Source organism: Hipposideros armiger, unplaced genomic scaffold, assembly GCF_001890085.2.
Source record: "Hipposideros armiger isolate ML-2016 unplaced genomic scaffold, ASM189008v1 scaffold_132, whole genome shotgun sequence".
NCBI lineage: Eukaryota > Metazoa > Chordata > Mammalia > Chiroptera > Hipposideridae > Hipposideros > Hipposideros armiger.
Window position 1 is genome coordinate 2870741 of NW_017731482.1, and position 15219 is coordinate 2885959.

The window sequence follows — 15219 nt, forward strand, 5'->3', positions numbered from 1 at the left end:
GTGTGTGTGTGTGTGTGTGTGTGTGTGCGCGCGCGCGCGCGCATGCGCGCACCTAGAAGACAATGCAATAGAATAATCAGGAATATGGTTAAAGGTAAGATTCTGAACTCAGGGGCCCAGAGCAAATCAGAGAAGCCTTTTGGAAGAAGATACCTCAGCCCCAGATGAGGTTTGATGGGTAAGTAAGCATTAGGAGGAGAAAAGTAGAAAGGCTTTCTAAAGACAGCATAAGCAACCCCCCTCGTAGAGATGAAACAGCGTCCTGGGTGACTGGCACCCTTGTAGCTCAGCATACTAGTTAGTGGAGCGCGAGGAGGGGCATGGACCTGTGGGTTAGAGTTGGTCATAGAAGAGCTGGTGGGACTGCCCACAGGTTTCTGGTCTCAGTGGATCCTGCGTGGTGCCTTTCTGCCAAAACATAAAGTATTCCTTTTCAATCCCCGCAAGTTGACGGAAGCACTTCAGGAAGAGTGTTTACAGAGCCTGCAGATGCAGAACAGTCAGCTGGTGTCAAGACGGTCCCCGCCTTCCTCTGGGGGCGGGTTACTATGGCAACTAGGTTAGGGCGGAAGTGACTCCAAAAACTGACTTTCACTCATCAGGTGACTCTTGCCTCTTGCACGTGACACCGGAGCCCAGGCGCACTCTGTACCTAATCAGGCCCTGCCCCTCTCTCCCTTTACTGACAAGTGACAGAGACCTACAGCAATGGTCTTTGCAGCTCCACCAGGAGACTCCGCCCTGTGGTAGTGAAAGAACCAATTAGACTTGGAAAAAGAGAAGCAACGCCCCAGGTTTCACCCCGGTTTGACAGACGCAATTTAGGCCATTCTCGGGTTCCTCCGCCCCCTGTCCATTCCTGCCGGCGACGGACAGACCTTTTATCCAATAGTTCCTCTCCTGTCTGTGGTTGGGTTCCGCCCCTATAGGAGCTGAACCAATGAGCAAGTTAGGTTTCGGCGGGGTGGCGGGGGGTTGCACTGCGGTAATATGGCTCTTCCTTAGCCAGCGGCGGCGGCGGCGGCGGCCGGAGGTGGGGTAGAGCAGTCCTGCCCCTTGGGTGGCGGGTGTTTGGGTTGCAGGCTCGGCGGGTCGTGGCTGATCATTGGTGGCGGATGCCGGAGGAGCGCTGGCCCCGCCGCTTGGCGGCCCCCGGGTCAAGATGAGCGCCTTAACGTCGATCGGGGGCCCGGTCCTACCGCCGCCCCCGGGCCCGGCCGCCGCGCTGCCTCCCGGTTCTGCCGCGCGGGCCCTGCATGTGGAGCTGCCGTCTCAGCAGGTAACCTGCGGGTTCGCGGTGCTCGGGAGGGGTCGGGAAGAGCCGGTGAAAGGACCCCGTGGGCGGCGGGCTGACTCCGTGCCAGCCGGGAGACCCGGAGAAGTGGCTGGAAAAACTCGGAGGACTGACGAGGGCGGCCCTCAGGTCTTGTAAGGGGAGAGATCCAGTGATGGCCGAACCTCTGGTTGATCCCCGAGTCCCGGGAGAAATCCCATTACTGGAGATGGGCTGTAAAGAGACAGGAAGATACCCAGTGAAGCTCCCTGGGGGCCCGGCCTCAGTCCGCCTCTCCCCCTGAAGGGAGCTGGGGATTCCCTTGCGCAGACCCTCCCCCTTGTCCCTCCTGGGAAGGGACCCGGGGAAGCCCTGGTGTCCCACGAGAGACCGGGGCAGCGCTTTTCCTTTCTCAACCCACTTGCGGAGAATCCAGTTGGTACTACTTCCTACAGGAGAAGCGAGGAGTCTTTAGGGTTTTTTAGCATTTATCTTTAATCTCTCCTAATTATGAACTACTCCCCTCAGTTTCTCAAGAGAAATACTTGGGACTTCGGGGTTTTCTTCCTCATCTCAGACTCCCAAGGAACGCGTTTTAGCAATTTAGGGGGCTCTTTCCTACTTCATTCCCTCAAATGAGTATCTGTGGAAGAAGGATTTGAGGTATGCATCCATGTCTTCCCGCATCCTTTTGCAAGGGCCTTCAGGGCTTCTTGGATCCACATTGTGGTGTGATAATAAAGAGAACACTGAGTTTGGGGATTCGACAAAATCCTTTGTAACACCAACATATCTGTAGAGTGCTTCTTCCTTTCTCTCCCTTGTCCCTACTTCTATCTCCCAAAAAGGGACTTTGCAGAAACATTAGCATTAAAGAGACTTCAAGAAAGTACCTTTCATTCTCTGTATTCCTTGTTCCAAAAAGAGGACCTAAGAAGAACGATCAGTTATTGAGAGCTCTCACCATGTTGGTTTTGTGCAAAGTGCTCAAGGGCTGGTAAGTTCATTTAATCCTCACAACCCTACGCGATAGCTATTTTTACTAGCCCCATTTTATAGTTCGGGAAACGGAGGCTTAAAGATGCAGCATCCTCCGTCCAAAGCCTTGTAGTTAGCTACTGGTGGGGCTGAGTTTCAGAATCCAGCGTCTGATGCTGTAGCCCATGCACGTGGTTGTGTGCTTGAGACTTGAGAATGGAGCCACTACCTTCACACAGGACAGGGCAGGCTTCTTCATATCATTCCTTCCACATTTTAGCCTTGCCATAGTACTTAGGGAAGATTCATATAGAAGAAAGCAGAGGTTGGGGTTAGAGTGTGAATGGGAAATGGGATGGATTTGAAATAAAAAAAGTGGGTTGGGGGATTGCTAAAGGGAAGAGGGGAGTTGAGATTAATAGCTACAGTGGTGGCCATTGAGCTGAATTGTTCTCAGAAGCAAGGGTTTTTTTGTGTGTGTGTGGCAGAAGAGTATTTAAAAGACTGGGGTAGCGTGTACCCTGGTTTTGTGGTGCTTTGGGAAGCGAGTTTGTGGAGAATATAGGAGTTTGAGGGGAGTAAGGTTTGGATTATATTTATGAGGTGAATGGTGAGGGTGGGAAAAGACAGTGGTAGACACTGTTAGAAACCACTTGGAGAAATCCTAAGCAGTTGAGGGCCTAGCGGGATTTAGATTGGGTGAGCTTTGGGAAAATGTGGGGTTAGGAAAAAGAAAGCATCATTTGTTTCATAGAGCCTGTTCTCTGATAACAGTTCACAGTTTAACATTGGGAGAAATAATCCAAACAAACTGTCCATGGAATAAATTCAATTGCATTTGTAAGCCTTTGTCAAATTTTTGGATCTGTGCCGAGGGATATATGGTGGCTTAAGTACAGTGAATACTGTACAGTGAGCGCTGAGTATGGTATTTACAGCTTTCTGGGGGTGTCATCCTTCTTGAATTCTTGGAAGGCAGCCTATAGTATAACAAAACACTTTCACTTTTGCAGTAGACATTAATTTAGCTTTCTGGGTCAAACTGTTCAGGCTTTTAGGATATAAATATGTATTATAAAACATTTAAAAAAAATAAACATTTTTGTTAAAATGTGATCAGTATACAGTAAAATGCAATGATTATTAGTACAATTGTCACAAAGTGAACACAGTTATATAATTGCTACCTGGATTAAGAGATACAAAATTATTAGCATCCCAGAAGTCTCCCTTATGTTAAGAGATCCTATTCTTGAACTGTGTATAAGTGGAATCATGCAAAATGTATGATTGTGACTAGTTTTTTTTCCCTCAGTATTGTTTGTGAGAGTCATAAGATGTGTGTGTATATAAAAGTTCTGTTAGCATTAATTCATTGTCTTTTTTTTTTTTGCCTACGGCATTTGAAAAATTTCAAAGGTTTAGATAAATTGGAAATCCAATTCATTAACTTTCTTTAAAATAACACTGTTTGAAAAATCACATCATTTTTAATAGATCCCATGCTGTTTGATAAGGTGTCAACATTTCTAAACAAACCCTGTTGATTTAGGATTTGTATGATAAAGTTGATTATCTCAAAGCATAGATTCAGTGGTGCCCCAGTCTACTTCTAGGGCAGCGTTTTTCAACTTTGGCACTGTTCACATTTGGGTTGTAAGATTAGGAATGTAAGATTTCTTAGCTATGTCCCATGGCCTCTACCCACAGTATACCAGCAGCACCTGCCCAGTCCGAACAATCAAAAATGTATTCAGATGTTGCTAAATGTCCCATAAGGAGCAAAATTACTCCTGGTTGAGAACCATTGTTCTAAAGTATATTTTCATTTTAAGATAGAGAGTATGCCTGCTATTATCTACTCATTTATTCCCGTCTTCATTAAATCCCATTGATTCTAATGACTGCAATGTTTAAAATATTAATTCACAATAAACTAGTTCCAGAAGTATTGGACCCCCCTCATCTGCCTCCAGAAAGATTTATTTATTTTTTTTAACCTTATTGGGGAACATTGTGTTTTTCCATGACCCATCAACTCCAAGTCAAGTTGTTGCCCTTCAATCTTAGTTGCGGAGGGTGCAACTCAGCTCCAAGTCCAGTCGCAGTTTTTAATAGTTGAGGGGGGCGCAGCCCACCATCCCATGCAGGAGTCAAACCGGCAACCTTGTTGTTAAGAGCACGTGCTCTAACCAACTGAGCCATCCGGCCTCCCACCTGTAGCTCAGTTCAAGTCGTTGTCTTCAATCTAGTTGCGGAGGGCACATCTCACTGGCCCATGTGGGAATCAAACCGGCAACCCTGTTGCTCAGAGCTTGCGCTCTAACCAACTGAGCCACCCGGCTGCCCCTTATTTGGTTTTTGCTCAAAGAAAGCCCACAAAACTGTGTGTAAGACCTAACTTATTTTTGCCTTATTTTAATCTACTTGTCTTAAAAAACACACACACACAAATTTAGTTAAGACTGCATAACTCCTGAAGCTTTACATGTATGAGTACTAACTATAGTCCACAATAGCTAATTGACTGTGTCAAATGGAACTACTGCTAATCTTTGCTTCCTTTTGCTTCTGTGTGATCTTTAACTGTAATTTCAGCATGAACTAGTCACACATGTTGAAGACTGTTTTTAGTCTATAATTTTTGGTTGAGGTTTGTAATTAACCTAGTAAATATAAGCTCATCTGAAGAATAACTTCCTTCACACCCTTAGATTTAGGAGTCTTGAAATAAAAATGTGTTTCGTGGTAGAGACGTTTAATATTTCCTTAAAAGTTGGATTGAGAGCATTTCTTTTCTCCCAAAGCCTTCCTTGAGTGTAACCTACCTATCTATGTTTCTCAGATACTCAGAGCTGGGGAGGCTTTTTAGTGATTGTTTGTGACCCTTTGTGGGGGAAGGTCACATATTTCTTTAAGTTTTGGTAAAAGCTATAGACTCTTTCCTTAGAAAATGCACTTGCATACATACATAAACAGAGTTTTGCATGCAGGTTTGGTTCCCTTGAAGTATAAATAGAAGAGCTCAGATTAAATAATGCTAACCCAGTTTAACCCCTTTTTAAAAAAAAATTTAAATACATTTTCGATTTAATTTTATTTTTCTTAGTTGTCCATGTCAGTATATACAGAGGCTGTCAAAAAAAAGTATACATATTTTAAGAAAGGAAAAATCTGTGTTAATGGTAATAATATATACCTATGACAAAAGGTGAATACAAGTCACATTTGACTTCTGCAATTACAAAGGTGCTCAACGTGGTTACCATCAGCATCCAGACACTTCTGATTATGGCAAACTACTGCTTGAGCGTAGATAACATCTCTTATCTCTTAAAATGTGTATACTTTTTTTGGCACCCCTGGTATACATCTGACACATTTTGCATAATAATGTTTAGTAATGTTTAACTAAACTCCCACTGGTAGACTTTTGGCCTCTTTCCAGTTTTTCTCTATTACATTATTGCAGTAAATATTCGTATACAATTTTTGTATGATAAATTTTGAGCAGTGAAATAACTCAGTCAAAGGAGGTATGCACACACACATACACACATGCTTATTTAACATATATTTTATATATATACATTTTTTAACTTTAGAAGATATTAGCAAAGTGTTTCCCAAAAAGGACACGCCTATTACACTCCTACCAAATTATGACAGGACCTGTATCTCTATTTTCTTGTCACCTTTGGACATCATAAGTTTTCTCTTTTCCAATCTGATTTTATGTATGCAGATTACATATATACCTACATATACACATATGTATTTTTTGTTATTTAAATGAGCATTTCTTTAATTATTAGTTATATTTTAATAGCTTTATTTTTGTACACCAGACACTATGCTAGGTACGTAATCTCTTTTATCCTCATACAACACTGTGAGTTTCAGTATCTTTACACAGATTTACGTAGCATTTTAATTTCTTTTGTGAATTGCTTGTTCATATCCTTGGCATTAATTTTTCTGATTGCTTACTTACGTTTTTCGTTGATTGAAAAGCATTTTTTCTTGTCCTTTTTTTGGCAGGAGATGTGGTATATTAGTTCTATGAGCCTTTATCTTTCTTGAATTTTTTTGTTTTTGGAAGTGGATAGCTTCTTTGTTGTTGTTGTTATTATTATTTTGTCATCATTCCTCCTGTACTTACTCTGATAACTGTAACTTACTATCCCACGCTTCCACCCTTTGGGAAATGGCTTCCCCACCTCCATGTGCTTTTTGTTTTTTTGTTTTTTTTTTTAATTGGGATCTAATTGACATATTAGTTTCAGAAATACAGCATAATGATTCGATATTTTTATATATTGTGGAGTTTTGTAATAGACTTTATTTTTTAGAACACTTTTAGATTTATAGAAAAATTGTTCAGAAAATTCGCTTATACCTGATACCCAGTTTACTCGATTTTTAACATCTTCCATTAGTATGATACATTTTTTACCATTAATGAACCAATGTTGATATGTTATTATTAATTGATGTCCATAGTTTATTCAGATTTCTTTAGTTTAAAAAAATTGTGACAAAATATATGTAACATAAAATTTGCCATTTTAATCATTTTTAAGTGTACAATTACATATATTTTCCTCTTACATATTTATTTTTATTAAATATCTTACTTTTGTCATATTCAGTTGCATTAAATATATTCTCAGTGTTGAGCAACTGTCAGAACTATCCATTTCAAGAATTTTTCATATCCCAAACGGAATCTACTGATTAAACAATAACTCTCCATTTTCCTCTCCCTTCTGCCCCTGGTAAATTCTGTTGTTTTCTGTCTCTGAATTTGCTAATTCTAGGTACTTTCTGTAAGCGGAATCATAATATTTGTCGTTTTGTGTCTGGCTTATTTCATTGAGCATGTTTTCATCGTTCATCCATGTTGTAGCATGGATCAGAATTTCATTCCTTATAAAAGTATTACTATAAAGTAATACTTCATTATACGTATAAACCACATTTTGTTTATCCACTCATCTGTTGTTGGATCCTTAGTGTTTACCTGCCTGATGACCTTCGTTTGTGCCAGGATCCCATACTGAATACAGCATTATATTTACTTATTGTATCTCGTTAGCCTTCCCTTGGCTTTTACAGTTCCTCAGACTTCCTTTGTTTTAGATGACCTTGACAGTTTTGAGTACTGGTCAGGTATTTTCCCTCTCATGATTAGACTGGGGTTATGGGTTTTTGGGAGGAAGACCAGAGAGGTAAAGTGCCATTTTTATCATTATCGAGAATATACATTAACATGACTTATTACTGATAGTAACTTTCATCATCCCTGGCTGAGGTAGTGTTTGTCAGGTTCTCTGGTGTAAGGTTACTCTCTCCTGATGACCCCTCCTTACTGTCCTCTTTGGAAGGAAATCACTATGCTCAGTGGGGAGTTATGCTCCCCTCCTTGAGGGTAGAGTATCTACATAAATTATTTGGAATTCTTCTGCATGGGAGATTTACATCAGTAGCCACTTCCATTTACAGATGAGGGATCTAATTTGTAGGTAACTTTCTCAGAGTCACACAGTGCCAACACAGGGATATAGTCTAGATCTTTAATTCCCAGTTGCCATAGGTACCCACTCTTTGAAGGGATCTGGTGAAAAACTAAAGTTTTAAGTTACGTCAAGGTGTGGGACCATCACATGTTATATTTTATTTCTTACAGCACTGTGCTGATTACATAGTAGCAATTCAGTATATTTTTATTTTTTGATTTTTCTTATATATGGGTCTTTCCTTTGAAGAACTTGACAGCCTAAAGAGAGGACAGAAACGGAATTGAAACATATAAGAAAAAATGATAGAAGCACAAAAGCTTTATAAAGCTTAATATAAGCTGTACATGATATATATATTTCCTGTTACATATTTATGTTTATCAAATATCTTAACTTTTGTCAATCTGATCATCTTTTTATTATGTTTTCAAAAGGTCTATTTTGTTGGTAAGGCCACTGAAGGTAGAAAGGAAACTGTATCTTATTGGGAACATATACCCCATGCAGCACAGTACCATGCTATGCACATTTATTCCTTCCACAAATATTTATTGAGTCCCCCTTCCTTGTGACTCCAATAAAAAAATATAGTTGTATATCTATAAAATAAAATGATGGAAATTTTTGAGCTGCTTTGGATCTTGTAAACAAAAGTATATGAGGACGCTTCAGAAACTCAGAGAAAACATCGGCATCCTAAAATCATTATTTTCATAAGATAATGAAAATATTTGTATCTTATTTGATAAGATACAAATAAGTGACAAAAAGCCATCGGGAATTTAAGAATTTTTTTTAATTTGTTTTTTGTTTCTCTTGTGACAATGTTTAATTTTCCTTTGAAAGGAAAAGCTGTGTTCTTATTTACTGTTTACTTTAAAATTTCTCTACAGGGTCACAGTTCTTTGTGGCAGAAAACTCAGAAGGAAGTGAAACTGACTGGAAATAGAGCAAGAGCAGAATTGAAACTAATAAGTTGGTCCTGGAGTGTGTGGTAAAATGAAAAAAATTAGGTCTTCATAATTTCCAAATGTGTGCTCTGAGAAAAATCTGTGTATTTTTACCTGTCAGACATATTACTCAACTGGGGGGAAAAGAAATATTTTTCATTTTTTAATGTACTCAGATGTGTGCAGCTAAGAACTAGGTGGTGTTTTAGAAAAATTAAAGACAGATTTATGTTAAGAGAGGGAGTTGACACATTTTAGCTTTTATACTTTGTTTTAGGTTTAATGACACCAGTCATGTCTCAGGCAGAGTTAAATTTTTTTTAAAGCCTTGTATTTTAGCAGTGACATCCTTAGATTAGCTAGGTAGAGGAGCACATGGAGAATGGAAAACTTGACATTGGAATTTTTTTTTTTTTAAAGATTTTTATTGGGGAATTGGGGGGATGGGAGCAGCGCTGGGGAATTGGGGGAAGGGGAACAGACAAGTTGCTGTCCTTTTGTTCTTCAGTCTAGTTGTGGAGGACGTTGCTTCACTGGCCCAAGTTGGCACCATCATTGTGCTCTTCCCGGGTGAGGCACATCAGTCGCCGGCTTCTGGACGGCCGTTCACTGCGGCTGCTGGCCGCTCACGCTGGCTGCTGGCTACACACGGTAGCCCATGGCAACCCACTGCAGTAGGGGCTGCAGCCTACGCCGCCGCTGGCGACTCAGGCAGCCCAGCTCCAGGTTGAGCTGTTGTTCAGCATCTTAGCTGTGGAGGGCAGTGTCACTGGCCCGCATATGTAGGATCCGAACCGGGGCCCTCTGCCATCCCAAGCCAGTTCTTAACCATCGCGCCACTTGGCCGGCCAACATTGGAATTTTTAAAAAACATAATTCATAGCATACCTTCTCAGTTTAGTATTGCATAACCTTGTTTTCCACCTTATTTTTAGATGACAACATGAATTTTGAATAATAGAATGTTATAGATACAAAATCTGAAGCCCTCAGGTGAAAGTATTTCCCTGGCAGTAGCCTTGGCTGATCTGTTTATTCTGGCCCTCAGGAGTTCATAAAGAGGATGAGTTTAACAAATCTGAATTGAGCGTCCTGCAGTTCCTCCTAGAGGCAGAGACCTGACCAGACCCTGGGTCTCTCATGTGCAGTTCCACTGTGCTTGGCTGGGTATTTTGAGAACTTGTTTCTTAAACTTATCTCTGTGCTTTGACACGTTAATGCCCACAGCATTGGCGGTTTTAGGCTAGAATTAAAATGGGAGGAAGGCTGTATTTTAAACTTCTCTTTACAGGTAGAGCACTCAGACTCCACCCCCATTCCCCTTTCATGGTGTGAATTGGAGTGAAACTTTGGAATGTCCCTCGGTAGTGAAGTGATCAGTCTTCCTGTTTTGTCCCTGGGTACTTACCATGCCTATCCTTTTTTCAGTATTTCACCCAAGAAGAAGTGATCCTTTATCTCTTTAAATTTCTGCAACAGCAATCATCTAATGATTGTGGGTTTTTTGATGTCAGGAATTAAATTCTGTGTAATATTTGACACTGATTGCCGTAGACCTCATTTATTAGTAATGTTATCAGGCACTGAAAGCTCTAGTCCAAGTGCACTTATTGGTTAAGAGGCTGAGACAGGTAATACTTAATTAGCTAAGCATTAGAACCCAACACTTAGGAGTCCCGGTTTGTTTGTTGGACCGTTGAAATACCTGGCCCCTTTTCCTACCATGGTTTTTAGAATGTCCTAAAAGATGCTGTCAGACATTTTTTGAAGATAATGAGGAAAACCAGGAAGCAGAAACTGGCAGCTACCTTTGGCTTTTGTTAGTAGACTCCTGGGGAGCGGGGAGTGGGGAGGGAGAAGATGCAAATAAGTAAAAGTGAAAATCAGAAATTAGACTTCTATTTTTTTTCCCCCTGAGAAAAACTTGTTGTTCATTAACATGACTTTATTTTTTTGGACTAAAGTTAAACTCTGACCTGTAAGTAATTCATGCATTCTTGATAGCCTATGTTAAAACTAATGCTAAATCCAGAGTGAAAGAAACTGATGGAGTCAGCCAATTACTCAACAGATATTTATAAAGTACCTTCTTTGAATTATATTAGGCATACGATTAGAAATTGTATGCGTGGTTTCCTCCAATTGACTTACGTCTTTCAGAGGATATGAATTACTTCCTTTTAACAATTCCAGTCATATTTTTTATAATATAGGAAAACTAACCTTTTTAAAATACAAAATGAAAATAATTTTATTTAGGATTATGAAAAAGCTGTTTTTAACTTTGTCTGCCTGAATGAATACAATCATGTCATTGAAAAAATTGGGACTGCTTTCATCCACTAAAATGTTAATATCTGGGTATAGATGAGAAACAGCAATATGAAGAAGACGTTCTAATTCTTCATTCCGAAAATAGAATGAAGCAAGGTAGAAAGGCAGGCTGTGGGGTGCTCAGGACAGGCCTAGGCTATTGTATAGGACTGTACCCATTACAGGGTAGAGAGGGTCCCATTGTAGAGTTGTATCTATTGTAGGTATTTCAGGCGTGTTTTCATTCATTAGCTTAATGGAGTTTATTTCACATGGAAGGTATTTAGAATAAATGTAAAAATAAAGAACATTTGTCCAGGTGCTCTGGAGTGACTGTTTTACTTTTGATATCCATGTATTTCTATCAAAATACATCAGTCTTATTGTTAGATAGGGTCACTAGAGGCGCAGACTTTCTTAATTGCATATTGGCCTCGTTTTTGATAGTATACAAACTCGGCTGTTTTAAAACTACCTGAAGATCATCTTGTTTCGGGGTAGTGGATGGGGCAGGGAGGTCAGGAAGGATGTCTCCAAAGTGGAGAATCTGAAACTGAGTCCTGAAGAAGGATTAGGTGTTTGTCTACTTAATAGTAGGTATTCATTTCACTCCAACTTCAGGATTACCATTTGCTGCCAGATTTTCCTTCGGACAAGATTCGTAGCTCATTGTCATACACCATTACAGAAATATCTTTTAAAAATCATTCATGAGTGCCCGACTCTTATCTTTTTATCTTTTGCCATGCTACCTTGTCTTTTTAGTAGCTAACCTCTTTAAAACCATTCTCACAGTAGTTGTAGCCACAGTAGTTGGAACCATTTCCCCCGTTTTACAGGTGGGAAAATCAAGGCCCAGAAAAGAACATGGAGGAGCTTTAGTTCATGCCCAACTTTGTGGTTCTAAATTCAGAACCTTTCCTACCATCTTACTCTGTTTACTTGTTGGATTTAAAATACAGTTTTCCAATGTCACCCTTGCCTCTAACTTAGCAAACAGGTATAGCTCTAGTTAGATGGATAGATTTTGAAGTTACAGATAAACTGACCACTAAAGACTGAGGAAACTTTAAGGTGGTTAATAATAATAGTGTTGTTATTGAAATACGAGTATATCATACGTGCCAGCACTGTGTCTAAGCATGCTGCAGTTACTCCATTTACTCCCCATTACAACTCTGTGAGGTAGAAACTGTTATTAGCTCCATTTTACAGATGAAGTACCTGAAGCATTATTATTGTTATTATTATTATAGGTTAAATACATTCTCAAGTGAAATAGCAGAGCTCGGACTCTGTGTTGGGATAATTGGAATAAATATCAGATTTTGAACTGAAGCATTCTTTGTTTTTTTAGGTTGATTTAATTGAACTCAATTTGTACAAGGGAGTCTCTAGAACTGCTTACCCGAGTGCTGTAGTGTACAGACTGTTGCATAGTGTTCTGCTGTGGGTGGCTTATTCTGTCTGTCCATCTGTTCCTCTTGTGGCTGAGCATCTATTAAAGTCTTCCCATATTATTTGCTCTTAACAAGTTGAAACTTCTGGGTGCAGACATGGAAATGGGGCAGACAACCAGGGCTTTTAATTTTATTGAATTCATGTAGGAAAGGTGATTTAGACTTCTGTTTTATAGTGTAGTTCCTGGCACACCATGGATACTCAAGAAATGTTGAAATACTTTGGCTTGTTAGGGTACAGTATAGAGGAGAGAATTATGAAGATATGAGAATGTTTGTGGATGGTGAGATTGGGATAGAAGATAGTACTGGAAAGTAGTTTAGGGCTTTTGGATTTATTTCGTAAAGCTTGATTATAGAGGGAGGACCTTGTTAGATAAAGGCAACGTGGGCTAGTCCTGGGGCAAAGAGAAGGAGGTAATGGGGAAGAAGTAATGGACGTGAAGACATAAAGATTCTGGGTTAGATTTACCAAGTTATAGTTGGCTAGTTTTGGCCTGAAATCAGTATGTTAACATTTAATACCTTGAGCTCTTGTTTGCAGAAGAGAACGTTTATATATCCATAAGAGAAGGAACTTGGTTTTTTGTAGTATAAAGAGCAGTAGGTTTAGGGCAATGAATGAAGGATGTGGAAGAGAAGAAACACATGCCAGAGATGTTGTGAAGAAAGAATTTATGGACTGAATGGTGATTAGAAGTGGGGATGGGGGTATGGGCCATGTGTCAGGCAAAGATGTCTCAAAAGCTTTGAAACGGGGTACCTGGGAAACAAGTACATGGTGTACATGTTTCAGCCCAGGAGATCAAGCCTGGGTCCAAATCTTGACTTTGCTACATATTAACAATGTGAACAGGGATAAGTCCCTTTACTTAGGGCCTCAATTTTAGTACCTGCAAAATGAGTAAAACGGCTTCTATTAGTAGTGCTTATTAAACTTAACACGTACATACGCATTTCCTAGGGACCTTGTTAAAAGACAGATTCTGATTGAGTAGGTCTGTGGTGGGCCTTGAGAGTCTGCATTTCCAACAAGCTCCTAGGTGATACTGAGTAGCAGAGGCTTAGATGCCCTTCAGGGTCTTTTCCAGTTCCGCAGTTCTGTAATTCTGTTCATTGAATGTTTGTCCTTCGGGGACCTGTTATACTCTTGTGAGTTTATCACCTCTGTTTAGATAAATCAATTCTAAATCTGTCTCTTCACTTCAAATTAGAAATGCCTAAACCAATTCATCATCTTACCGTGATAACCACATCCCTTTCTTGACATCTCTATTTCTGTTAATACTTTATAAAGTCCTTTGTACTTTTTCAGAGAGCTTTATATCCATTATTTCATTTGATCCTTAAAATAACCTACAGAGGTAGGCATGCAGGAAATATCTCCATTTTCTGGAATGGGGAAACAGGCTCCGAGAGAGTTAAGTGATTTGCCCAGTAGTGAGGGATAGACTCCCCTAGAGTTCAGAATTATTGACTCGAGCTACCGCTATGTCACACTGATTCGAATAATGCCTATCACAGATAGATACCTGTGCTTAAAGGTTGGTTGCCATCTGTTTTTTTTTAAATGTAAATTTAGTTTTATTTTTAAACATAGATAATATATTCATGTTGAACATTTTCAAAAGGTATATAAGGGGATACAGTGAAAGCATAACTCCATACTACCCTGTGCCCCAAATACCCAGTTTTCTTTCCCTGTGGCAACCAGTATTGTCAGTTATATTTTATGCATCTTTAATAATTACATAATTTTATTCTTTTTCTCCCTATGAAAACAAATGATAACATGTTAAACATACTGACTTTATAAACTGTTTTGTACTTTAAAAAAAACAAACTAATAACGTATCTTAAAGGTGTACCAGATCAGTCTCAAAGAGCTGCCACATAATTTATTCTTTATGGCCACATAGCATTCCACTGTAGGATATACCATAATTTAGCGGGTCCCCTATTGATTGACATTTATCTTATTTCCAGCTTTTTGCTAATACAAACACTAATATATTACATATATTGCACATCTGCTAGTATATTTTTAACACAAATGCAGAAGTGGAATTGTTGGGTCAAAGAATATGTGCATTTGTAATTTTGGTAGATATTCCGAAAGTGCCATCTGTAGAGGTTTTACCAACTAAACTAATTTCATCCAAGTGCCTGTTTTGCCACTGCCATGCCTCTGATTATGTTATTAGGTTTTTTTTGGTTTGTGCCAACTTTAGTGTAGTTTTAATCTGCCTTTCTCTTATGGGTGAGATTGAGAGTCATTTCATGTTTAAGTGCTATTTGTATTTCCTTTTTTGTGAATTACCTGTTAATATTCTTTGCCATTTTTTTTTCTGTTGGCTTGTTGGACTTTTTCATATTGATTTCTAGGAACTCCTTATGTTTTAGTGAAATTGTCTTTGTTATGTGAATTAAACTTTTTTGTTAGGTTGTTTTTTCCTTTGACATTGCATAGGATAGTTTTTGCCATGCATAATTTAAAAACATTTATTTATTTATTTATAAAATTAAATTTATTGGGGTGACATTGGTTAATAAAGTTATGTTGGTTTCAAGTATATAATTCTATAGTGCATCATCTATATATTGTATATAAGAGGTATCCTCTTCTACTTTCCCCCTCTCCCCTTACCTTCTAGTAACCACTAAACTGTTGTCTGTGTGTATGAGTTTTTGTTTGTCTTGTTCGTTTGTTTTCACTTTTGTTT

At 39.3% G+C, this 15219-nt stretch overlaps 1 protein-coding gene across 1 annotated transcript in view; it reads left to right on the plus strand.

Annotated features, from left to right (window-relative positions):
• Positions 1 to 961: 961 nt before the first annotated feature.
• UVRAG (UV radiation resistance associated) overlaps positions 962 to 15219 on the plus strand; it is a 303298-nt gene continuing 289040 nt past the window's right edge. Inside the window, exon 1 of the mRNA XM_019649399.1 lies at positions 962 to 1279. Within this exon, the coding sequence (XP_019504944.1) occupies positions 1163 to 1279 (117 nt within the window). The 5' untranslated portion in view covers positions 962 to 1162. The remainder of the gene's footprint in view (positions 1280 to 15219) is intronic.